The sequence below is a fragment of the Channa argus genome, chromosome 9, assembly GCF_033026475.1.
Source record: "Channa argus isolate prfri chromosome 9, Channa argus male v1.0, whole genome shotgun sequence".
Taxonomy (NCBI): Eukaryota; Metazoa; Chordata; class Actinopteri; order Anabantiformes; family Channidae; genus Channa; species Channa argus.
The window spans coordinates 21,398,725-21,424,001 of NC_090205.1; the positions used below are offsets into that span (position 1 = coordinate 21,398,725).

Consider the following 25,277-nt stretch of genomic DNA (forward strand, 5'->3'; position numbering starts at 1 on the left):
TTTAATTATGGATACTTTGACTGCTACTCCACTACATTTCTAATCAAAGTTGTGTTACACTTTACAATCAGGTTATTTTACATATTTCATAATATACCACTTAGACTGTTTTTAATGAAAACCAATCACAAGCAACACAGTATATAAGTCGGTATATTTATTAAAGCAGGTGCAGTTAGGCTGTTAGTCTCTCCATCCATAGCCTTAATTAAAGGGCTTACTGTATTTGACCTATCAGCAGTACTCAAAGTGACCTGGATTGCTGCAATTTTCTCTTTGGCGTATTTTGCTGAGTTTGGCCTGTCTACCGAGTTCTGCATTCACTGTGCAGGAGCGCACACAGCTAAAGAAAAACCCCGGACTAATGGTCGATTTCCAGACATAAAGCTACTGAAGCTGTTGTAAAATATGCCTTCAAATGAGATCGGTGAACGCGGTGTCAAAGTCGATCGAACAATATAAAGACCAGTGCTCCAAACGTTTTCTTAAAAGAACTTGGCGTCGCCTGCCTCTCGTGTACACAGAATGGGTGGATGTGAAGCAGAGCTATGTGAGTTCTTACTGTTACTGGAATGAAAACTGGGACAGAGCTGGTCCCTGCTTATTCATACATTTATATTATTGATTGACCAAATAGTTTTTTGTTCCCCTCCTTCTGAAGGAAGCAGCTACATGTGCTAGTGTGCAGTTGGGTTATGTGCGACCATCCACTGTGTTTACCTGGATTAATTCAGGTGTACTTAAGTACAGTTTTTGAGTAATTCATCCACCACTTTCACCAGGTGGTGGTTATAAACAGCAGTGCAAACAGCACTTTATGAATGCAGCTCCATGCATCACTAGAGGCAGAGAGTGTGCTGATACCACCAATTTCTTGGTGTGTGCATATGAATGCTATCCTGTAGCGTGACAAACTCACCAAACACTCAATTGATGTGTATTGCCGATTTTTACTAATGTAAACACACACACTGGTGGTTTTGTTGCCCTACAGGATGTTCATATGCAGCGTATTGTAACAGCATTCAACTGCACTGATTCAGTTCGCTCTCCGCCAGCACACGTGCTCTGGCACATAGAGAGGCGTTCACAAATTGGGAATGCAGTTTAGCAATAGTTTATAAATGCCTGCTTGATTAAAACAGGTATCAAATGCCAAATGGCAGGAAAAGGGTGGTGAATCATGACCTGTTTAGCTTTTGGTAGGATGCACTTGTCAATAAAACATGCTAGCATGCATATACAGTATATGATCTCAACTACACTAGCTGTGGCTTCTGTCTTCTCTCTTTATTATAGTGTATGCTTGCTCCTGAGATTTCTCTACTTAGTCATTTCACACATTGAGGCTTCTGCCAGAACATTGTTAATGGTTTACATAATGCTGTATTAAATGTCTTCCAACACTGACGGAAACTCATCAATTTTGCCTTGTAATATAATACGGCAATTGTGTGTGTGATTTACATATGAATTTTCACCACTGACCAAATGCAAAGCATGTTGATAGACCTACCTATTGAGGGAGGTCCAAAATAGAGAAAACTATCAAAGTAGCCATATCACAGCAACCAAATTCCTGTAAATCTGCTGCTTAGAATGCTCATCAAAAGAGATGCAGAACATATTTAAAGTTGCCCTTACTGAACCATTTGTCAGGCCCGTAAATCCTGAAACTGAAGCTGCAGCTGGCTTTGTATTAACCCAGTTCATGAAAGTCCAAGAGAGGGCAGGAGATGAAACAAATGCTTTTGGGAAAGAAAATTTGTGTTTTCTTGATACTGCTGTTTTCCCCATGTACTGTATGTTTCTGTCAGCTTGATGGTCTTGATAGTGCCACACATATTCTCTCTGTATATGCTTCTCTGTCTCACAAGCAACAACTAACAAATTTAAGTGGTACATAGGCCTTCTGCGACTACTGTAAGTAAAAACATTCTCTTTCAGTTTTTTCTCACTTCTCCTCCATCTGTCATTATGGTCATCATATAGCCCCCTGACTGACCCTCACTCTTCTACTGACATACTCGGTCTCCCTCAAACACACACAGAGTCACTCATATATCTGTCTATTCTCAACAAGCTTGGTTCAGATAGAGGTAATGGCTCCAGGTAATTGTTCAAATTGTCACTTGGCCTTTTGGGGAGAGCGATGAGGGGAAGAGAGTCCTCTTCTTGCAGTAATTCTCTGTTCTTTGTCTCTCTCTTTTTTCCTACTCCTTGTCCCTTCTCTTTATTTAATTTCAATCCAGAAAGAATCTGGTTTAGTTCTTCCTTTCTAAATGTCAGGCAGCAATGAATACAGTGAGCCAAAATCTCTCTCAATGCACACATACTCATAAACCGGTCAGTTGCAATGTGTTAATCACGCTAGGAGCTTTCATCTCTAGAGTACTAGGGCTAAAAGTACAGTAGAGCACTTATCATGTTGGCTTTATGCATGTGTGTGTTTGCATGCATGTGTTGTATGCACGTGTTTTCCACTGTGTCTGTGTGTTCAATTGGAGAACTTTGCTTTGTGTTTATTAAGCTTGCTAAATGAATCTTGCATGTTCTGAACAATAGAGTAGCATAATAGCAGGTGGCTCTACTGATAGTTGGTGAAAGTGAAGGTCATACTTATGATATTATGGTGTTGTTTACTTTCAGCTCAGTGAATGCATTTATCTATTTTAATTCCATCATTGTAACTAAACAAAAGGGGGCACATTGTGCACATTGTTATTGTAAACATTTTTCAACAATTTATTTAATGTTATGTTATACAATTTTTTTTTTTTGTTTAGTTCCTTGTTCAGCTCTGTGGCCAAGTGACCTTGCATTTATCAAACATGTATTTATTTGGTTTCATCATACACACTGACAAAGAGATATTTCAAGATTGTTTGCATTCTGTTTATATACACGCAGACACCCAAGTTTGTACACCTATCTTTGTGAGGACACTAACAAAGAACAAGTGTGATAATGCATTACTTAGAACCTTCCCATAATCTCATCCATTACAAGTGAAGGCTTAACCCCAACCATTTTACTAACCCTAAGTTTTTTCACATAGCAAACACAGACTAAAATGTCTTTACTTCCAGGTAATACTCAAATTGGTCCTCACAAAGATAGCCCAACAAGCACACACATAAAACACATATGCACACATAAGCACAAACTGTCCTGTCAAAATTAATTTATCATGCTCACTCAGGGAGTGTTTTCAGGGAACACTTAGCCAGATTGGTTATTCAGTAATTAGTAATATCACTAATAGTTCGCTCTTTTTTTATCCGCTTTTAGCAATCATTAGATTAGACTGAGGAGCCTAAATGCTTGCAGCCCATTTATAACAAGAATGGTTATTCAAGGTAGGATTATCCATCATTGAGTTAAAATGGAAATTCTGCTTTTCTGTTCTCCAGTTTTTGGAGAGCCCATAATGCTCATATGTATCGATTCAGCTGTCTGAGGTTGGCAGACTAATTTATACATTTTTTTCCTCCAGTTGTCCCCAATACATGCTAATAAATCTTTGTCGTTTATATAAATATGTTTCTTCTCAAATAAAATCTCACATCTATCCAACAAATTTTTAATTAGCTCTTTATTTAAGGGGTTGTCTGAGGTCTTTCATATTTTGATATAAGTAATAATTAGTACAACAAATACTTAATAATAAATTTCCTTTTTGTAGAAAAACAAAACAATTACAGTCATATTCAAGTAACTGGACAAATACAGAGTATACGGAAAGTTTTCAGACCCCCTTCAATTTTTTCCAATTTTGTTATGTTGCATCCTGATACTACAATCGTTTAAATTCATGTTTATCTCATTAATCTACACTCAATAGCCCATTATGGCAAAGTAAAACAGAATTTTATCTTCTTCTTCTTTTCCTTTGGGCTGTTCCCTTTCAGGGGTTGTCACAGTGAATCATGTGCCTCCATGTAACCCTGTCCTCTGCATCCTCTTCTCTCACACCAACTAACTTCATGTCCTCTCTCACTACATCCATAAATCTCCTCTTTGGTCTTCCTCTAGACCTCCTGCCTGGCAGCTCCAACCTCAGCATCCATATTCACAGTTTCTCCTCTAAACATTTTCCAAACCACCTCAATCTGGCCTCTCTGACTTTATCTCCAACACATCTAACATGAGCTGTCCCTCTGATGTCCTCATTCCTGATTCTGTCCATCCTCGTCACTCCCAAATAGAACCTCAACATCTTAAGCTCTGCTACCTCCAGCTCTGCCTCCTGACTTTTCTTCAGTGCCACTGTCTCTAAGTCGAACAACATCTCTGGTCTCACCACAGTCTCTCACCGTCAACACCTGTCCTTTCATTCTCGCTGATGCTCTTTTATCACACAACACTTTTCTCCACCAGTTCCAACCTGCCTGCACTCACCTCTTCACCTCTTTTCCACACTCTCCGTTGCTCTAAACCGTTGATCCTAAGTACTTAAAGTCCTGCACCTTCTTCACCTCTGCTCCCTGTAACCTCACCGTTCCAGCTGGGTCCCTCTCATTCACACACATGTATTCTGTCCTACTGCTGCTAAGCTTCATTCTTCTGTTTTCCAGACCAGACCTCCACCTCTCTAGATTTTACTCCACCTGCTCCCTGCTCTCACTAACCTCATCTGTCAGTCTGTCCATCACCAGAGCAAACAAGAAGGGGCTCAGAGTTAATCCTTGATGCAGACCCACCTCCACCTTGAACTCCTCTGTCACACCTACAGCAGACCTAACAACGGTCTTACAGCTCTCATACATGTCCTGCACCACTCTAACATACTTCTCTGCCACTCCAGACGTCCTCATACAATACCACAGCTCCTCTCTCTGCACCCTGTCATACACTTTCTCTAAATCTACAAAGACATAATGTAACTCCCTATGACCTTCTCTGTACTTCTCCATCAGCATCCTCAAAGCAAATACTGCATCTGTTGTTCTCTTTCCAGGCATGAAACCATATTGCTGCTCACAAATACTCACCTCTGCCCTTAGCCCAGCTTCCACTACTCTTTCCCACAACTTCATTGTTTGGCTCATCAGCTTTATTCCTCTGTAGTTGCCACAAGCATTGCACATCTCCCTTGTTCTTAAAAATTGGCACCAGTACACTTCTCCTCAAGTCCTCAGCATCCTCTCACTCTCCAAGATCTTGTTAAAAAAACTAGTCAGAAACTCTACTGCCACCTCTCCTGGACACTTCCATACCTCCACAGGTATGTCATCAGGACCAACTGCCTTTCCGTTCTTCATCCTCTTCAACCTCCTCCTCACTTTACTCTTACTAATCTTTGCTACTCCCTGCTCCACACCAGTCACCTCTTCTACTCTTCGTTCCCTTTCATTTTCCTCATTCATCAACTTATCAAAGTACACCTTACATCTTCCCATCACACTCCTGGCACCTGTCAGTACATTTCCATCCTTATCTTTAATCACCCTAACCTGCTGCACATCCTTCCCATCTCTATCTCTTTGTCTGGCCAACCTGTACAAATCCCCCTCTCCCTCTTTCGTGTCCAACCTAACATACAAGTCCTCATATGCTCTTTGTTTGGCCTTTGCCACCTCTACCTTCACCCTACGCTGCTCCTCCTCTTTCTCTGTATACACTCCTGAACTTCCTTGTTCCACCACCAAGTCTCCTTGTCCACTTTCCTCTTTCCAGATTACACACCGAGTACCCTCCTCCCTGTCTCCCTGATCACATTAGCTGAGGTGGTCCAGTCATATTGAAGCACTTCCAAACCACCCAGAGTCTGTCTCATCTCCTCCCTGAAAACCTGCACAATATTCTACCCTTTTCAATTCAATTCAATTCAATTCAACTTTATTTATATAGCGCCAATTTACAACAAAGTCATCTCAAGGCACTTTACAGAATAAAGTCCAGACTACACAAGTATGTAGAAGCAACCCAACAAATCCCCCTTGAGCAAGCCCTAGGCAACAGTGGAGAGGAAAAACTCCCTTTAATGGGAGAAACCTCCAGCAGAACCAGGCTCAGGGTGGGCGGCCATCTGCCTTGACCGGTTGGGGTGAGTGGAAAGTGGAGAAAGAAAAGAAAAGAGCAACGAAAAGCAACAACGAAAAGCAACAACAAAACAACAAAAAAGCAACAACAAAACAACAAAAAGCAACAACAAAAAGCAACAACAAAACAACAAGAAAAGCAACAACAAAACAACAAAAAAGCAACAACAAAGCATCGTTCAGGTTGTAGGATATAGAATTAATGGTATACAGTAGTGACAAGTAAATGTATAGAGAAAAGCTAGTTCAGGTTGAGTGAGCAGTTTAACTATAAGCTTTATCAAAAAGGAAGGTTTTAAGCCTAGTCTTAAAAGTAGAGAGGGTGTCTGCTCCCCGAATTTGGATTGGAAGCTGGTTCCACAGGAGAGGAGCTTGATAGCTAAAGGCTCTGCCTCCCATTCTACTTTTGCAAACTCTGGGAACCACAAGTAGGCCTGTATTTTGGGATCGAAGTGGTCTAATCGGGCGATACAGAACTATGAGATCTTTTAAATATGATGGAGCTTGACCATTAAGAGCTTTGTATGTAAGGAGGAGGGTTTTGAACTCTATTCTAGATTTTATGGGAAGCCAATGAAGAGAAGCTAGTGAAGGTGAAATATGATCTCTCTTTCCTAATCCAGTCAGCACTCTTGCTGCAGCATTTTGGATTAATTGAAGGCTTTTTAGAGAGTTATTAGGACACCCCAGAAGTAGGGAATTACAGTAGTCCAACCTAGAAGTAACAAATGCATGGACCAGTTTTTCGGCATCACTTTGAGACAGGATGCTTCTAATTTTAGCAATGTTCCGTAGGTGGAAGAAGGCTGTTCTAGAGATTTGTCTTATATGTGACGTAAATGCCAAATCCTGGTCAAAAATAACTCCAAGGTTCCTCACCGCAGTACTGGAGGCCAAAGTTATGTCATCTAAAGTAACTATATTGTTAGACAGCATATTTCTCATGTTTTTAGGCCCAAAGAGGATGATTTCAGTTTTGTCTGAATTTAGAAGTAGGAAATTGTAGGACATCCAGGTCTTTATGTCTTTTAGACATGCTTCAAGTTTGACTAATTGGTTAGTATCTTCTGGTTTCACAGATAAATAGAGCTGGGTATCATCTGCATAGCAGTGGAAGTTTATGGAATGTTTCCTAATAATTTTGCCTAAAGGTGACATGTACAGATTAAAAAGTATTGGTCCTAACACAGAGCCCTGTGGAACTCCATAGCTAACTTTGGTGCATAAAGAAGAGTCATCATTAACATGAACAAGTTGGAATCTGTCTGACAGATAAGATTTAAACCAATGTAATGTGGTTCCTTTAATCCCAAATCTATGTTCTAGTCTCTGTAATAAAATGTTGTGGTCAATGGTGTCAAATGCGGCACTAAGGTCTAGTAAGACGAGTACGGACACAAGTCCATTATCTGAAGCGAGGAGAAGATCATTGGAGACTTTTACTAGTGCTGTTTCTGTACTGTGATGAACTCTAAATCCTGACTGAAAGTCTTCATACAAATTATTCCTGTAAAGGTGATCACATAATTTTTTTGCAACTACTTTTTCCAGGATTTTAGAAATAAACGGGAGATTTGATATTGGTCTATAGTTGGCTAAATCACCTGGATCAAGACAGGGTTTTTTAAGTAATGGTTTGATTACAGCAACTTTATAAGCCTTTGGTACATAGCCAGTTTCTAAAGATAAGTTAATCAAATCTAATATGAATGTGTCTATTAAAGGTAGAACATCTTTAAGCAATTTGGTTGGAACAGGGTCTAAAAGACATGTTGTTAGTTTTGAGGAGGCGATAGTTGAACTTAGCTCAGTGAGATCTATGGGTGAAAAACAGTCTAAGATGGATTGGGGCCTTATTGAGGATTCTAGAGCTGTTGTACATGAAGATCTATCTGTAATATTTGTAGGGAGGATCTGGTGAACCTTTTCCCTAATGGCTGCAATTTTATCAGTAAAGAAAGTCATAAAGTCATTGCTGCTCAAAGTTAAGGGTATACTAGGCTCAACAGAACTATGGCTCTTAGTCAGCCTGGCTACAGTGCTGAACAGAAACCGGGGGTTGTTCTTGTTTTCCTCTATTAGTGCGGAATAATATGCTGTTCTGGCATCACGGAGAGCTTTTTTGTACACTTTTAAACTGTTTTTCCAGGCTAACCGGGATTCTTCTAAATTAGTGGAACGCCACTTCCTCTCTAATTTTCGTGACGCCTGCTTTAAGCTGTGCATTTGTGAATTGTACCATGGAGGTCGCCTCCTCTGATTCACTGCCTTCTTTTTCAGAGGGGCAACTGTATCTAGTATCATACGCAATGAGGCTGCAGAATCGTCAACTAAGTAATCAATTTGTACAGGAGTAAGATGGCTACTCACCATAGCATTGACACATGGTGGTGAAAAAGATGAAGAAATAATTTCTTTAAATGTATTCACAGCATTTTCAGATAAACATCTGCTGTAGTGGAATTTTTTCCTAACTGCTGTATAGTCCGTTATTGTAAATTCAAATGTTATTAGAAAATGGTCAGACAAAAGAGAGTTATGAGGAAATACTATTAAATTATCAGTTTCAATGCCATATGTAAGTACAAGGTCTAATGTGTGACTAAAACAGTGAGTGGGTTTATTTACATTTTGGGAAAAACCAATTGAATCTAGTAATGAATTAAACGCAGTGCTCAGGCAGTTACTGTCAGCATCTACATGAATGTTAAAGTCACCCACTATAATGACTTTATCTGTACTAAGCACTAAATCAGATAGAAAATCAGAAAATTCAATCAAAAACTCTGAATAAGGGACTGGAGGACGGTACACGATAACAAATAATAGTGGTTTTTGAGTTTTCCAGTTTGCGTGTGAAAGGCTAAGAGTAAGACTCTCAAATGAGTTATAACTATGTTTAGGTCTAGGAATTATTGATAAGCTAGAGTGAAATATTGCTGCTACTCCTCCACCTCGGCCTGTGCATCTAGGAACATGATAATTAATATGACTTGGGGGGGTTGACTCATTTAAACTGACATATTCTTCCTGCTGCAACCAGGTTTCAGTGAGACAAAGTAAATCAATTTGATGATCATTTATTAAGTCATTTACTAACAGAGATTTAGAAGAGAGAGATCTAATATTTAATAATCCACATTTAATAGTTTTGGGTTTTGGTTCAGTATGAGCATTAGTCTTAACTTGTATTAGATTTTTATGATTAACTCCCCTTGTGTTCATTTTTGGTTTAAAAAGTTTAATTGGTCGTGGAGCAGACATAGTCTCTATAGGGCAAATAGCAGTGTGGTTAAGATCATAACATTCAGCAAAATAATAATATTCCCTGTGTGAAAAATTAGAGTCCATAACAGCTGCATTTTGTCTGTTGGTAACGTCAGATTCTATAAATATCTCGGACTGTTTATACCTGTGGATGTTGTCGGGTGTTGGAGCGGAGGATGCAGGAGAGGTGAGCACATCAGAGCCACAGGTGTTTTCAATGGTCAGTCAGTCTCCTTCAACATCCACTTCGTCCTCTGCTCTGCTTTAGTCCTCTTCATCTTATTCACCACCAGAGTAATTTTACACACCACCATGCTGTGCTGTCTGGCTACACTCTCCATTATCAATAGTTGCAGTCACTGGTCTTTTTCAGATTACAACGTGGACACAAGACGTAGTCCAACTGAGTTTTTCTCCCTCCGCTCTTATATGTCACCCTATATTTTGAGCTTCAGACTCATCAACCTGTCTGATACTGTTTTCAGCTCTAGAACATTCCTCACAAACTCTTCTTTCAGGATAACTCCTACTCCATTTCTCTTCCTATCTGACCCATGGTAAAACAATATGAACTCTGCTCCTAAGCTTCTAGCCTTGCTACCTTTCCACCTGGTCTCCTGGACACACAGTATATCCACCTTCCTTCTCTGCATCATGTCAACCAACTCTCTAGCCTTCACTGTAATGTAGTCCCAACATTCAAAGTGCCTACTGTCAGTCCTACATTTTTAGCTTTCCTCTTCTCTCTCTGCCTACGAACACACCTTCCTCCTCTCCTTCTTCAACCAGCAGTAGTCCAATTTCGACTGGTACCCTGTAGGTCAAAAGCACCGGTGCTGGTCATTGTTACCCCGGGTCCCGACCGATCCAGTATGGGAGTCATTTTTGGTGTGAAAGTCATGATTCGCATTTTTAATTTGGCGTGTGTTTTACGTCGGATGCCCTTCCTGACACAACCCTCTGCATTTATCCAGACTTGGGACTGCCACAAGAAGGTTGCATTTAAAAACAAAATTTTAAGAATGTCTCTAAATATTTTAAAAATAAAAACAATGAAATATCACACATAGACAGATACAGTATATTCCTTTTACTTATTACTTTGTTTACGCTGTTTGGCAGCAATAACAGCTTCAAGTTAAATGATGCAACAAGCTTTAAACATCTGGATTGGAGGAATTTCTGCTATTCTTCGTAAATTCTTTTTGCAAACTCGGAGTGGGCTATCATGTGTTTTGCAATGAGGAGAGGCTTCCCTCTAGTCACTCCATAAGGCCCAGATTGGTGGAGGGTTAGAGTGATGCAGTGCCAAACCTCCATTTTATTCTGTTTTTGGGGAACCTGCGGTACAGCAGATGCTTTTTGTAGCATCCCCCAGATCTGTGCCTTGCAATAATACTGTCTCTGAGCTCTGCATGCAGTTCCTTTAACCTCATGGCTTTTGCTGTGATACAGTATGCATTGTTAGCTGTGAGGCCTTCTATAGGGCAGTGCGTGTCTTCAGATTATGTCCAATCATTTTAATTAACTATAGGTGGACTCCAGTAAATGTGTAGAAACATCTCACAACAGCAAGAATGACAAGAAATGGGAATCATCTGAGCTGCATTTAAAGCTTTTTTGCAAATGGTCTGAATAAATATGTACATGATATTTTAGTTTTTCCTTTTAATACATTTACAGACATTTTTAAAATACTGTTTTCACCTTGTCATTTTGGAGTATCGAGTGTAGATTACTATGAAAAAAATCTATTTCAACGATTGTTGAACAATTGGAACATAACAAAATTGAAAAAAAAACTTTATGAATGTATTGTTGTTATTGTTTCAAGACAATTAATTCAAGAAGGTATTAATTTTTAAACTTTTTCAAATGATTTAAATTTTGAAACATCTATGGTGTAAGGTTAATATGAAGAATGAGACACATTTATTTGTTCAGATTCATTAACTTTTAGTAAATTACCCTTTGATAACTAATGTAATTGTAATTAATATGTTGCTCTTCTAAAGAGAGGAGAAAAAGAGGGTACTTTTACATGCAGTTATTTAGTGAGACATACAATTAACCACCAAAGACTTTCCAATTAATGTGTGAGTGGTTATTGTTTTGACAGAGAGGTTAGGATAATTAATGTTACCTGTCATCTTTTAGTAATTAAGCTTGCTTGACAGCATCTGCAGCTAGGCTAGACTAATTGATTTTCAATCCACCAAAGCCTGAACATATGTTTAGTGTACCAGGAATTTGTCATTCACTAGTCTCATCTCACAGTGTTATATCTCTTCTTAAAAATTATTTGTATTTTTTTTTTAACTTTTTCAGCTGTGGATCTGAGCCATATCTTTCTAATATTATCTCTCATCATTTCTCATCTGTCTTGCTCATTCTTCCTTCTCCCTCCTTTCTCCATTCTGTCTTTCTCTGACAGGTGGTGTAGGTCATATGGCATAGGGTCAGAGGTCAAAGGTTAAAGGCCATGTTATTAGTCCATTAGTGGTTTCTTCTAACATAAGCCTTATTGACCTGCATGTGTTATTCTACATATACCTACACAAACACATGCACATACTTATAGAATATCCATATGACATATTACATTTGTAATAATGCAAAAAATTACTAACAAATTCAATACATATTTTGCTATTCATCACATATATGTTGGTAAGACTACTAACCAATTTTTGCACAATGCTTAAACAAAGCAGTTCATGCTAAACTGTGGAGAAATAATTTTAAACTATAATTAAGTACTATTGCAGGTATATCTTGAATAGTGAGTAAACCCAGAACTTTTACCAAAAAACAACCTTAAGTACTGATCAGTGAGACTTTGCTTTTATACTTGTAAATTTGTAGAAAAGCAGCGGGCAGCCCAAGCAGTAAGGTCACAAGGCATTTAGGTCTCCTTAGAAAAAATAATACTTCTGTTATATAAACATTTATAGCATGGCTGCTATCATGAGGCTCATATGTCTGTATTAAAATGTTTAGATATTCTTATGTAGCTGTAAACAGGTAGTTCCAAAAGTACTCATATTTGGGCAAGCATAGTTTTACGGTCATCACTATACCTTGAATTTAACACATTTATTACTTGAAAAGTTCTTTGTTTGTCTGGTATGAGTCTATGTGTAGCTGTACTTATTCTCAAATTCACAACTAGACATATGGCCATCATAGCTGGCTTACTGGATAGGTGAGACTGTGAGCTTACCTCCAACTTCCCATACTGTCATTTATTGTGATCACCAATGACTGAGCTTAGTTCCTGGCCTCTGCCCTGAAATTGGGTTTGTCTTTGAAGACTACCTTGTTCTCCCCTTTATCTTCTGCTCCATTGCGTTCTAGCTCTTGGCTTTGGACCAACTTTGATGGGGTTTGTTTAGTCATTTTAATTTAACAGAAATATGCTAAACTAAATTCTAACTTTAGTTGAAGTAGAATTGAATGCTTTTCTAAAAGTTCACAGTTCCAAAATGAAAACACAGAAGATTCCTTTGTCCCTTTGAAAAAGTCTGTGTCTCTGTCATCTCTTCCATGACTCCACTAATCAATCCAATCAACTCCTGATGAGCTTTTTAAGGATTGCATCATGCTGTCATTGAAGCTCATGCTTACTCTGAATCTGAATCTATTTGTAAAATAAAGGTCTAAACATAAGAAAACAGAGTGAACAGTCTGAATAGTCCAACCAGTTTGATTTAGCAGTGCAGCTTGCTTGGATTATTGGTTGAAGGAGAACAGCAACAAGCAAGTGCAGAAGCAACAGGTTAAATGGAAAGCAAACACAGAGATAATTATTACTGTTGTATTATTTAATCATTAATTAAAAAAAAGTTTTGTGTACAAGCAACTGCATCACCTATCATGCCCCGTTCTTTTACTGCCACTATAGAAATGAATTGAATGTGTTCTCAAAAAAGTGTGAAGGGCAGAAAGACTGATAAAAAAAGTTAATGTTTTTATAATAAAAATATATTTCAATGTCACATAACAGAATAAATAACCCATACTTAATGAAAAAAATGGAATTTGCATTGGCCATAGGCCAACATATTATGTTTAAACAACGGTATCAGTACCAGCCCAGAATTTTATTATCAGTGCATCCCTAGATTCCATGCGAATTCATCCCCTTTAAAGTAAGTGCCCTAAATCATCACTGCTCTAACTAGTTGGTTTCAATATTCAGATACTTGGTTGAGTGGAGATCACTTCACTGGAGTGCATGTGTTGTAGTACTTTGTACATACTTTGCATCCAGAAGGTCATGTTGCTGGTGAAAAAAAATCCTGGCCAAACTGTACACCACGAAATACAAAGCACTCCAGGCAACCCTGTCAAGTAACTTGGCACAAGTAATAAATCTGCCTGGGGCGGGCCATCCTCAAGAATCAGACTGTGCAAGAAGGGAGGCCACCATCATACCTATGACTCTTCTGAAGGAGTTAGAGTCCACGCTTCTGTGGCGACTTCTCTTCCCTGTTCAAAGGATTTATGCATGTGTCATGTTCATTTCATTTCATTATGATTCAGTGACTTGGAAATTTTCTTGTATCCATTTGTGCCGAATTGCTTGGGGTGTTCTTTGACCTTATGGTGTAGCTTTTTGCCAAGCTGCTGACTCAACAGCAACTGGACCTTCCAGATACAGGTGTTTACTACAATACCTTAAGCACATTCGTTATTGATGATTAGAATTCTTCGTGACTTTAATTACCCGTAGGTGTGAATGGTTGTGTGTCTGTGTATGTCTCTCCGTGTTGGCCCTGAGGTATTCTGGCGACCTGTCTAGGGTGTAGCCTGCCTTTGGCCTTTTGGCAGCTGGGATAGGGTCCAGGACTCCCGAGACCCTAGACAGGATAAGCATTTACAGATAATGGATGGACGGATGATCACATGATTCATCACATACTCACCCTTGTGTGGTCTCTAAACACACATTTCATACAAGCCCATGTCATTGTACAAATTAATTATTCCAGCTCCCTTGGCTCTCATTTACGCTATCTCACACCTCTCTCTGTCTTTTTCTCAAATGCTTTGCTCTTTGACAGTGTTATTCATTACTGCTTCACAATACAGCCTTTTTGGCTTCAGATATTAATTGCTATTTGTACATTATCCACTCATCAATTAGCAGCTCTTTCACTCATTTCTTCCTTAGATCCATTTATCTATTCATTTTTGAACTGCAAAGACTTGTTGATTTTAGGATTTGATATAGGGTGTAGTGCGTTTAAGTCCTTCCATTAGTTACTCCTCGCATATTGTTAATTTATGCTGTTTGTTATTAGCTGATCTACATGCACATAATTAGTATTATAGTATTTATTATTATAATTAGTAACATAGTTACATTTACAATATCCTACCGTTTTCATCTATCCTTCTTATTTGTCATTTGATTTCTGACAGATTAAATGGGCTGTTGGAGATTTGGCCCCTTGCCAAATGCCAATCACTGACTAACAGTAAAGGTGTCCTGTGTGTGTTCTCAGCAGCCATCCAGTCCCACTGTGGAGAGGCCAGCAGGGGTGGGTGGAACCCAAGGGAAATACACTTACAGTGGCAGGTAAGTGTAAGTGACTGCTCTTGTACTGAAGTCCTCAATGTTTTTTTGAATAATTGTGCAGTTTATCTTATACTTTTGCAGTATTGGGTACATGTTCTAAGTCGATTTCTTGAATTGTTACATATAGATTTTGCATGTTCATGTTTTTATACATTTTTGTTTATTAATGTTTCTGAGTGTTTTTGTCCTACTTTGCCTTGATTGCAACTATATACTAAAGCAGATCAAGGCCCTTATAGATAATCTAGCTCCATCATTAGCCCCAATACAGAAGAGTGCCAAAATAGGGTCAGGATCATATATGCACACTCAATGCACACCGACTCCCATATCCACATGTCCTGAAAAATAAACAGCTAAAAACACACTTGCATCTTTGCTTTTGCAGACAGACTCAATGGGAAGCACAGAACACATGCATACACTAATGAGTGCTGGCTAATTAAGAGTTAGGGGTGGAGAATGTCCTATCTCCTGTGGGCCTATAAGTGCATGAGTTTGCTTCATTTGGTAGTGCGTGGAGCAGGGCATATAGAATGATGCTGAAACATTCAAACACAGAGAGGACACTCAATATGCATATAATAAACACGTAGAACAATATACTATTATATTTTATACTACTATAACTAAAGACTTTACACTGCTTTAGATTTCTATATCTACTGTTTGTTTTTTAAACCAATCCATTAATATTCTACTTTCCATTTTAGCATAGTCCCAGTTTAGCTTAAGACACACATTCTACATTATTCTTTATAACCCAAATTTTCCTCCAGCGTTAGTGTCAAATTTAATATACTCATTTTCATGAAATATGTTTTCTTTGCTAGGTAGTGCATGCTCGGAATTGTTTTATTTTAGTAATTAAAGTAAACGTGCACAGGCAGATGGGCAGATTTAACCAAGAAGTAACTTCGAAGTAAGGAAGTTTTTAAAAAAATTGCTTACTTCAAAAGATTTAAAAAAATATTGTTTAAGTGTTCAGAGTTTTTCAACTCACTGGGTTGGAAAAATACAGTGCATCCAGGAAGTATTCACAATACTTAACTTTGAAGCATTGAAAGTCCCAATGAGTGGCCTCCATCATATGTAAATGGAAGAAGGACCACCAGGACTTTTTATAGGGCGGGCTGCTCAAGCCAAACTGAGCGATTGAGAGAGAAGGGCCTTAGTCTGGGAGATGACCAAGAACTGACAGTCACTCTGAACGAGCTCCAGCATTTCTCTGTGGAGAGAGGAGAACTTTCCAGAAGAAAAACCATCTCTGCAGTACTCCACCAATCAGGCCTGTATGGTTGAGTGGTCAGATGGAAACCACTCCCCAGTAAAATGCATATGACAATCCAGTTAAAAGACTCTCAGACCATGAGAAATAAAATTCTCTGGTCTGATGAAACAAAGATTGAACTCTTTGGGCTGAATGCCAAGTGTCATATCCGGAGGAAACCAGGCACCACTCACCACCTTGTCAATACCATCCCTACAATAAAGCATGGAGGTGGCAGCATCATGCTGTGGAAATGTTTTTCAGCAGCAGGAACTGGGAGACTAGTCAGGATCGAGGGAAAGATGAATGCAGCAATGCACAGACACATCCTTGATGAAAACCTGTTGCAGAGTTCTCTGGAACTAAAACTGGGGCAATGGTTGATCTTTCAACAGGACAATGACCACAACGTGAAAGGCTGTGGAAAAAATGTGGATTGTGGAAAAAATAAAATACTTTCTGGATGCACTGTAAGTGCCCACTTAACTAAACCATATCCAGTCTATCCAATGAAATGGCTGATATGGTGAGGAAATGGGTCAGTTGTATAACTGAGAGCAACAGTGTTCTTTTTTAATGAGCAGCATATCAGTCTGTGTTCTAGAAATGTTGCAGTTAATTCACAGTTAATGCATAAATATCAAAACATAAATACTGTGCAGTTATTCTGTACAGAAGACTTGTATGTAGAAAGTGAGAATGTGGAGAGAATAATGTTGACCTCAGCCTTAGCTGTTTTAGTCTCTTTATAGCAATCAGCTGCAACCACAGAATAGTGAAAGATTAGATCACTCACACGTACTCATGTGCAGCACATTATTTATTGTGCACTGCACAAAAACACTCTTCATGCAAGGTTAGATCAATAACTGAATTTTCTTGTCTTTCTATTGAATTACATTATAACCTAATTATGACATGACTTTTTATGCTATAGTCTTCTCTTCTAAATAATTATGAGATGCAAGTTCTGCTAATGTCTTTGACTCCTTGACTCTTACAGTGCTTAAATAAATAATAGTAATCAGGGCTAGACATTTAGTAAACCTGTTTGCCCACCACCCACTGTGGCTAGTAGTTTTCCACAGTTACTAGCCAGTCAGCATTTTCAAAATGTGCTCTGCCAAATATTTTTTATTTGGCAATATTGAGCAAAATTTATCAAAGTATGTTGATATATCATACTTTAACTACAAACAACATAACATAATGATTGTGACAGGCCTGTCTTGGAATTACAGTCACAACTTCTTTGTTCCACCATGTATTGCATCCGGTTTACATCCCCATAAAGTTTTCCACAGGGATGTGTTGTTTATAGTGTTGTGTGTCGCTGGTGTAAGGCAATGGGCTTCACAATAGAACAGTGAGCTCACACTGTGTGCAGATAATGCTCATGGAAGTTTTAGTGTCATAGTGTCAAATTGCAGTTATTTTAAATAGCTTTTGCATCTACAATTTAAAATACGTAAGTAAAAAAAATAAATAAATAAAAGTTTCAACTCAGTGGCTAGTGGTAGCGAATGTGTTACCCATAAATGCTGAAATCCACCTGCATTTGGCAGGTTGGCGTTTTTATTATGTGTATTAATAAAGGTAATCATGTAAGACGCAGTCCCTCATATTCAGTTAGTTTTCTCAGAAACTTTTCTCTGCACATATTTAGAATAAACACACTCCCAAACATAAACCCTATCACACACAAACTATTTCAGTGGTGAGTAATGTAAAAGTGATGTAATGGTTTTTGTGGTCGCTGGGGAAATGAACTGTGAAATTGCAAAAAATGTAAAAATGAATGGAAGAATGCAACTATAAATATTGGAACAGTAAAGCATATGTTAAATGACTACTATGTGTGGGGATGTGATGTATATGACTTTTCTGCTGTTGGGTTTGTTCTCCTGTGTGTGCATTTTGTACCGTGTGAGTGTAAAGCTACACCTACAATAACAGAAATGGTTTATAATTTTAACCACAGCAAGCTTATTGAAGAACTCATTACCTCTGAATCAAAATGTCCTTTTTATACAAGGAAACAGATTTACTGTAAATTGGTTTATTAAAATTGCATTCCCAGCATATTAAAGCATATTATATACCTTTGTGAAATAATGAACTGTATTGGCTGTATTTTAGAAGCTGAAAAGGTAAATAGGTATCACTGGATGCACTTTACAAACTAAATGTGAAAAGCAATTTTCCACGGTTAGCAGTGTTTGTATTATTCTGTAAAGAACATTATACCTTCTCTGTCTGTTTCTCTCTACCTATCTCTGTCTGTCCTATACATGTCAGTCTTTCAGACAAGATTCTAATTAACAGTCATCTTTAGTTTTGAAATGATTAATTTACAAAAAAGGATTTTTGAAAACATCTGTGCAAGAGATTCTTCGGCCTCACAGTGCAAAACATTGTACTGCAGCGTAATCAATAATAACAGGACAGGACAATTTAAAGGGTTCAGTAGATATTTGTCTGTAACAATTAGGACTGTCAAGAAATGTAAGTAATAATCTAATGTAATTAATGAATTATTTTATTAAATTTTATTGCAATAAGTAATTTTTTGCTGGGAAAGTAAATTAGTGAATATTTTACCTAGAGTTCCAGTTTGTGTTTTTTTTTTCGGATCAGAAATTTTTTTATGTATTTGTTATATTTTGAGTTATATTCATATAATTTTAATATCCCCACATGTCAAGGCAGCGTTGTTTTACACAGTTGCCATTGTTACAGGTGTTGTTCTCATCTGTCGAAAGATTAGTGGAAAACTCAGTTTGATGTTATCTCAGGAGAGAACCGAGCTTTCTCTGGTTATCAGAGAGCAAGTTTAAATGCACTGTAGTAACCTGGTTAGTGGAAAACTGCGTACTCAGAATTGTTTTAAAAGCATGTCACACAGATACTCACTGTATAGTCACAAGAGATGCTGCTTCCTGACATCTTCTCCATGTCATTTATCTCTCAGCATCGTTGTGATTTAAAGCTGCTGGTGAGATTGTTTTATACTAACTGGATTGATACTATGTGCACTCTTAATAGATGAAAACATCATCTAATACGATAACATAATGATAGCCCACAACAATAACACTTAATACAGACTGAGCAGTTTGCAGCTACACAGGTCAATATACAACCAAATGTGATAGACTGTGTGCAGAAGTAGTAGAAGTACACAAATGTAATACTAAAGTAATAGTATTGACCTACTAAGTTCTCCACTACAAATACCAATTTATATATTATCATTATAATAGTTATGGCATGTAAACTAATTAATAAAAAAGAATCAAAATTGCTGTTGGTAAAGGTTGAGCTGATTTTAATTTCGCTTTATGTTCTGACAGGTGGTTAACCCATAATAATAAATCAGCATGTATTAAGTCAAGTATTTTTTATTTTATTTAATTTGAAACCATTTGGTGTGTTATGGCTGATCAATGGATATAATATCATATTTCTGTATCATATCACTATTGAATTTAACAAGTATAAAACTAGCTAACTTACTTATTAAGTTATCAAAGAAGGATTATTTATAGTATGTTTAAATTTTAACACTTAGGTTTATTTCTGTCTTGTCATACTTTAACCTTTAGCAGTATGGTGCATTTTTACTGGTTTGCGTTTGATTTACTCTCCACATCTTTGGCTCTTGCCACTTTGAAGACCAGGTTGGAGATAAAAAAGAAAAAAAAAGAAAAAAGAGAAAGGGAAATAATAAATAAGAGGGATGAAGGGTGTAAAGCAGTGAAGGGAAGAGAGTGGTTTGGTAATGCACATCCTCCTATTTTTATTATTTCTCCTCTGTATTTCTGTCTTTCATAGTGAGGATCAGTGAAGTGGCAGGTGGATAAAGAGAACACCTGCTCTCTTCATCTCTCTTTTTCTCCCTCTCCCTCAATGTGTACATGGCCCTTTCTCTCTGTCTGCTGTTCTCTCTCATCGTGCTCCCTCTCTCTTTTCTCAAGTCTCACCCATTTTGTCTCTCCCGCCTAGCCCCCAGTTCATTTTTGTGCATTGTTGCAGCCTGTCAAACATATCTCTCTCTCTCTCTCTCTCTCTCTCTCACACACACACACACACACACACACACACACACACACACACACACACACACACACACACACACACACACACAAAAGAAATACAAATGGATCTCAAGTGCTTGTGTGTATATGTGTCTTCTAGAGGGTGTGTTAGAGATCAGAGGCACAGCAGCAGGAAGGGATGGTGGGAGGGGTATTTTTTCCCCTCTCATATTAATTCTATTCATTAGCTATGTCTAATTAATTCAGTGCCTCCTTCTTCCTTCATTTGACTATATTTTGCTTTAGACTTTGCTTGTTTACTACATAATTTTCCCTCTGTTCCCTTCTATTTTCTCATTCTTTTCATTTGTGCTCATCCTATATACACTATAGTATGATATTATAACAGTGTTGATCTAAAGATAGCAAAGTTGGTTGTTTAGCCCACCAATGTAAAGACTGGAATATGTCAACAACTGTTTAATAGCTACTCAGGTAGGTGCTGGTTAGCATTAGCATTAGCATTATTGTTGGCATAGTCTCTTGTACTCTGTTCCAATTCCATATTCTCCATACTAGCTCTATCTGTACAATCTGTACAATACACCTGTACAATGCAATGTAATTTTTAAGTTAAAACTGTCAAAAAGGTTATAATTCTCCCTGTTTATTATTGAGGTCATAAGTGTGTGGTGGATTTGTACTGCAGTCCATTATACGGTAAGACGAGTTGGTTCTAAATTTTTTTCAATTTTATTTAGGGTGTTTAAAATTTTAGTAACACTCCACGACAGAGCTGCTGTATTGGCTTGTGTTAGATTGTACAGGTGTAACTTATAAAGTGGCCAGTGAGTGTATATTTAGTTTGCTGTTCATCACAATACACATGCTTTATGATGGTTTTAGTCCCTTTAAACTATAGAATCTTATCCAGCTTGCAATGCCTTTCCGAAGTGGATCTGACTGGTCCCAGATTAATTGTGCAGTATGATGACAGGCCCAAATATACAGCCAGAGTAAGAAGAACTATGTCTTGATGCAGTAAGTCAAGAAGCGCTGCAACAGACGGTACAGTCCCCACAGAGCTCTTATCTAAACATCATCAAGCCAGTCTGGGATTACTTAAGGAGACACAAGAAACCAACACAGCCAAAATCCACCAGCTACAGCTATTGCTGGAAATGTAGCATAAAATAGTTGCCTCTATAAAAGCCTGTTTGCAGCAATCCAGCAAGGCATTAACCACAGAATGCTAAATAGGTGAGTGACCATGTTTGATGTAATAATATTCAGTGTTCCTAACAACCTTTGTAGTCCTATTAAATGACTTGTGAGCAGCCACCTTTTTAGGACATGTAAAGGTTTAAAAAAATGATGAATGGGGTAATTAGTGATGGATTTTAAGCTGCAGAATAAAACATGTAACTAAACCATGTAACTAAAACATGAACTCGTTTAACCAAACTGAGTCAAAAACCCATTGACTTTTTGGATTCACTGCTATAGCATTCTCTTTCTTTTCACTGTCTGTCTTCCTCCTCTGGCCTTGTATTCTTCTCTCCTCTGCCCTCATACACTCCCTTCTTTTCTATTGTCTGGATTAACTCATATTTGCTGAGTGACAATGAGACAGCATCAGCTTTGGATCTGATGGGAGAGGGACAGAGACAGACAAGGAGAACTAAGTTTTACATGTTGCATCTCTCCTCTGTTCCTACCCACCACCATCAACCAGCTTCTCTCTGGGGTTTCACCAGCATCTGTTCTGCTATCAGTTCATTGGGGTTTCGGGATGGATGAATGGTCTGTGGAGAGGGAGGAGAAACATAATGAGTAGACAGAATTAGAGATAGAAAGGTGGGTACAACTGAAGAGCATAAAACTAAGTACAGACAAACTCACTTAGAAAAAAAACCACACACAGGCACCAGAGAGAAGGTCAGGGGAGGATTGGCTGTGCTCTGATAGATAAACTAATCAAACAAACAAAGACTCATATTAAAATACAGACAGAATGTAAACCAGACACACACTTGAAAATGCCAGACTAGACAGAGACACTGAGAGATTGAAAGAGGAAGAAACCCATAGATATGAATGTCTTGAAAAAGTTTTAAACCAACATGCATGAACACACAGCACCCTACAGTTTTGTTGACTTTGAATAGTGTTCGCATTCCCTTCACAAGGCAGGCTGGGTTCACAGATATGGATTAAGCACTGAACAAAGAAGTATTTTTACTACAATAAATGTGTCCATAGAAACTGATAAGCTTCAGGCAATGTCAGGAGAAATCAGCCTTGGACATTCTCTGGAGTTGCGTTTCACACATGTAACACACGCATAAGCTTCCGCACATATTACGGACATTGTACTAGAGGGCTTGAAAGTCCAGATAAATACCAGATAATATCAATCCCGACATTTGCGTTCACACATACACCCCCTCCAGACAAAGTCAGAAAATGTCAGATTTCCAGTGCATGTGTGAAAGGGGTTTAGGATAGTTTCTTTTCAAAATCATATGTCAGAAGACACATTTCCTTGTGTGTTTTTGTAGTTATGTGTCTCTGTATATGTAGGATAATTTTTACAGTTCTGTGTTCTGTCACAAGCATGTTCTTAGACTTAAATTATCGTCTTGAATATTCTGTATGCTGGGATCAACATTCTCCTTAACTACAACAGAATTGAATAATTTTATGACAGATGCAATAAGCCTGTTTTAAAACACTGCCAGCTCTTATCCAGTAGTTCGGCTGAGTCAAAGCTTCCCATTATTTTAGCATTGACTTGTATCTGTATACTATTATAGTAGTATTACATATCTTGTTTATCTCTTACTGATTGAATTTGTGTGTGTGTGCGTGCATGTGTGTAGCCTGACCAGAACAGTGGAGATCCTAGGAGAGGACAGTCCTTTGGGAATCCACGTAGTTCCTTACTGCTCATCGTTCAGTGGACGGTAAGTTGCGTTTAAGCAGTCGTTCATACAAAAACAGACACACACACAAAAAATAAAACGTGCTAAAGCTCAATTTCTGCCATTTATCCTCAAAAATTGATAATTTATCAATTACAATACATGCTAACATTACAGGACTCTCAAGCACTGTATGCACTTTAGATAAGTCACAACCGTTTCAGTTTCACATATGTGTTTAATAAACATCTAGAGTTGTGATAATTCTGGACATATATGGTCTTTGTTAAAATCTTGCACCTCTTGTGCAGATACAAAGGCATGTTACTCACCAAATTGCCAAAACAAGGACTCTGATATTTACTGTACTGAAGCTCTATAAAAAGCACTAGTACAATAATGAATGTCTGCTAGGTCAAGGTTTTGTAGATGTAAGACTGCACTTCTGCAAAGTTCAGGATTTGTCACTTGAGTGCTAAGAAGCACAGGCAGATCCTTATATATCACGTGATGCCATGTGATAAGTCCCAGAAACACATTCTCCAGATTAAGCAGGAGGGAGAATTCCTGCAACAGATGGTCTGGTTCCTTCTGAGTCCTTAACTCTGCATCATGAAGTCAGAGTGGGACTACATGTATGAAGGAGAACTACAGTTGAGTGGTCACACCATTTACTGTATTTAGTTACATTATTTAGTAACATTAACTTTGAAAGAATCCTCAAGTCAAAGCATTTTTTCACATGTGCCTAAAGGTTTTACTTTATATTATTGTAATTCTGTTCTACACTTTCACTGCAAGCACACAAATGTAGGGACTTCATACACATACATGCACACACATTCACACATACAGTACAATGGCAAAAAATAAACACAAAAAGCCCCATGCTTTCCTCTCAGTTATCCATTTATTTGGGTGTGTGACTGCTAGACAGTGGATTTGGGATTTCCTAAACTACACAGGATGTGTTTTTATGGCTGTTCTCATGACTCACCTGACCCCATCACTCTCCTGCTTAGGTTCCTCTCTCTTGCTCTCTCTCCTCATTTAGCCCTCTGTTTTTTGTTCTCTCATCCTCTTTCATGGTAACATCCTCTGTCTCTTTCGTCCATTCACTATCATTTCTTACAGTATATCATTTCTGTAATATCTTTTGCCTCTTAATCTTACTTAATTTGTTTTCTGCTGAAATCTTTTGTGGATTATTGTCATCATCTCTGCTTTGTTGAGGTGTGTTTTAGTGAGGAAATAGTGGGGGTTTTGGACTAAGGGTACTACAATTGGCATCTAGTCTTTTCTACCATCTAAGTGTCTAAGTGTGTAAATTTATATCCATTTCTCCACCTATCTATTTATTATGTATAATCTACATGTCCGCTCATCTTGTTTATATGTACTTGACTAATGGAACACCTCTGGTGTTTTCTGGGATGTCTGTGTTACTCTACCTCTCAGTCTTGTTATCAACTAATCAAATGTTGACCGCTGTGCTCCCAAGCTGGCTTTTATCAGTTAATGTTGCATTTTATAAGCCAGGATAGAAATTTACAGCAACATTGACAGTCACAGGATATATCTGACATGTGTATACGTGTGGTCACTGTGGACTTCTTTTACGCACACATGTCTGTGTACATGCACAAATGTATACAAGGATAAAATAACTGCAGAATTGGTGGGAGCATGCCCAAGCATATGTAACATCTTTCTTTTCATGGTGCACCCTCTGTCAGGTCTCTTGGTCTCTACATACGTGGTGTGGAGGAAGAGAGTCGCTCAAGAAAGGAGGGTTTATTCCAAGAGGATGAGTGCATCGTCAAGATCAACAACACAGATCTTATGGATAAGACGTTTAATCAGTAAGTGCAACACTCTCTGTGCTGGGCATAGATCAAAATGCCTCAGAGATGAGTTCATTAGCTACAAAGCACATCCCATGGAACAAAAAAGAATAAATCTGTGCATTATATAATTTAACTGCTCACATTTTGCTTCTCTGCTAAAAAATATTATAGAGTATAGTGACAAATGGCAGTGCTCTGCAATCATGGCCATTGAAGGGTTTGTTTGATTGACTTTATTAATTCATATTTTTTGTTGATGCGTGGATGTTTGTACAACATGCATTTCTCCCACATTATGTCAAGT

General features: G+C 38.1%; 1 protein-coding gene across 13 annotated transcripts in view; it reads left to right on the forward strand.

Annotated features, from left to right (window-relative positions):
- Positions 1-25,277, forward strand: part of LOC137132570 (partitioning defective 3 homolog B-like) — a 200,800-nt gene that overhangs the window by 51,000 nt on the left and 124,523 nt on the right. For 9 of the 13 annotated variants that reach the window (XM_067515274.1, XM_067515281.1, XM_067515277.1 and 6 more), the window contains 3 exons: positions 14,822-14,895; positions 23,085-23,168; positions 24,863-24,988. In XM_067515274.1, the coding sequence (XP_067371375.1) occupies positions 14,822-14,895; positions 23,085-23,168; positions 24,863-24,988 (284 nt within the window). The remainder of the gene's footprint in view (positions 1-14,821; positions 14,896-23,084; positions 23,169-24,862; positions 24,989-25,277) is intronic. The other 4 variants (XM_067515273.1, XM_067515276.1, XM_067515279.1 and 1 more) reach the window with 1 other exon arrangement.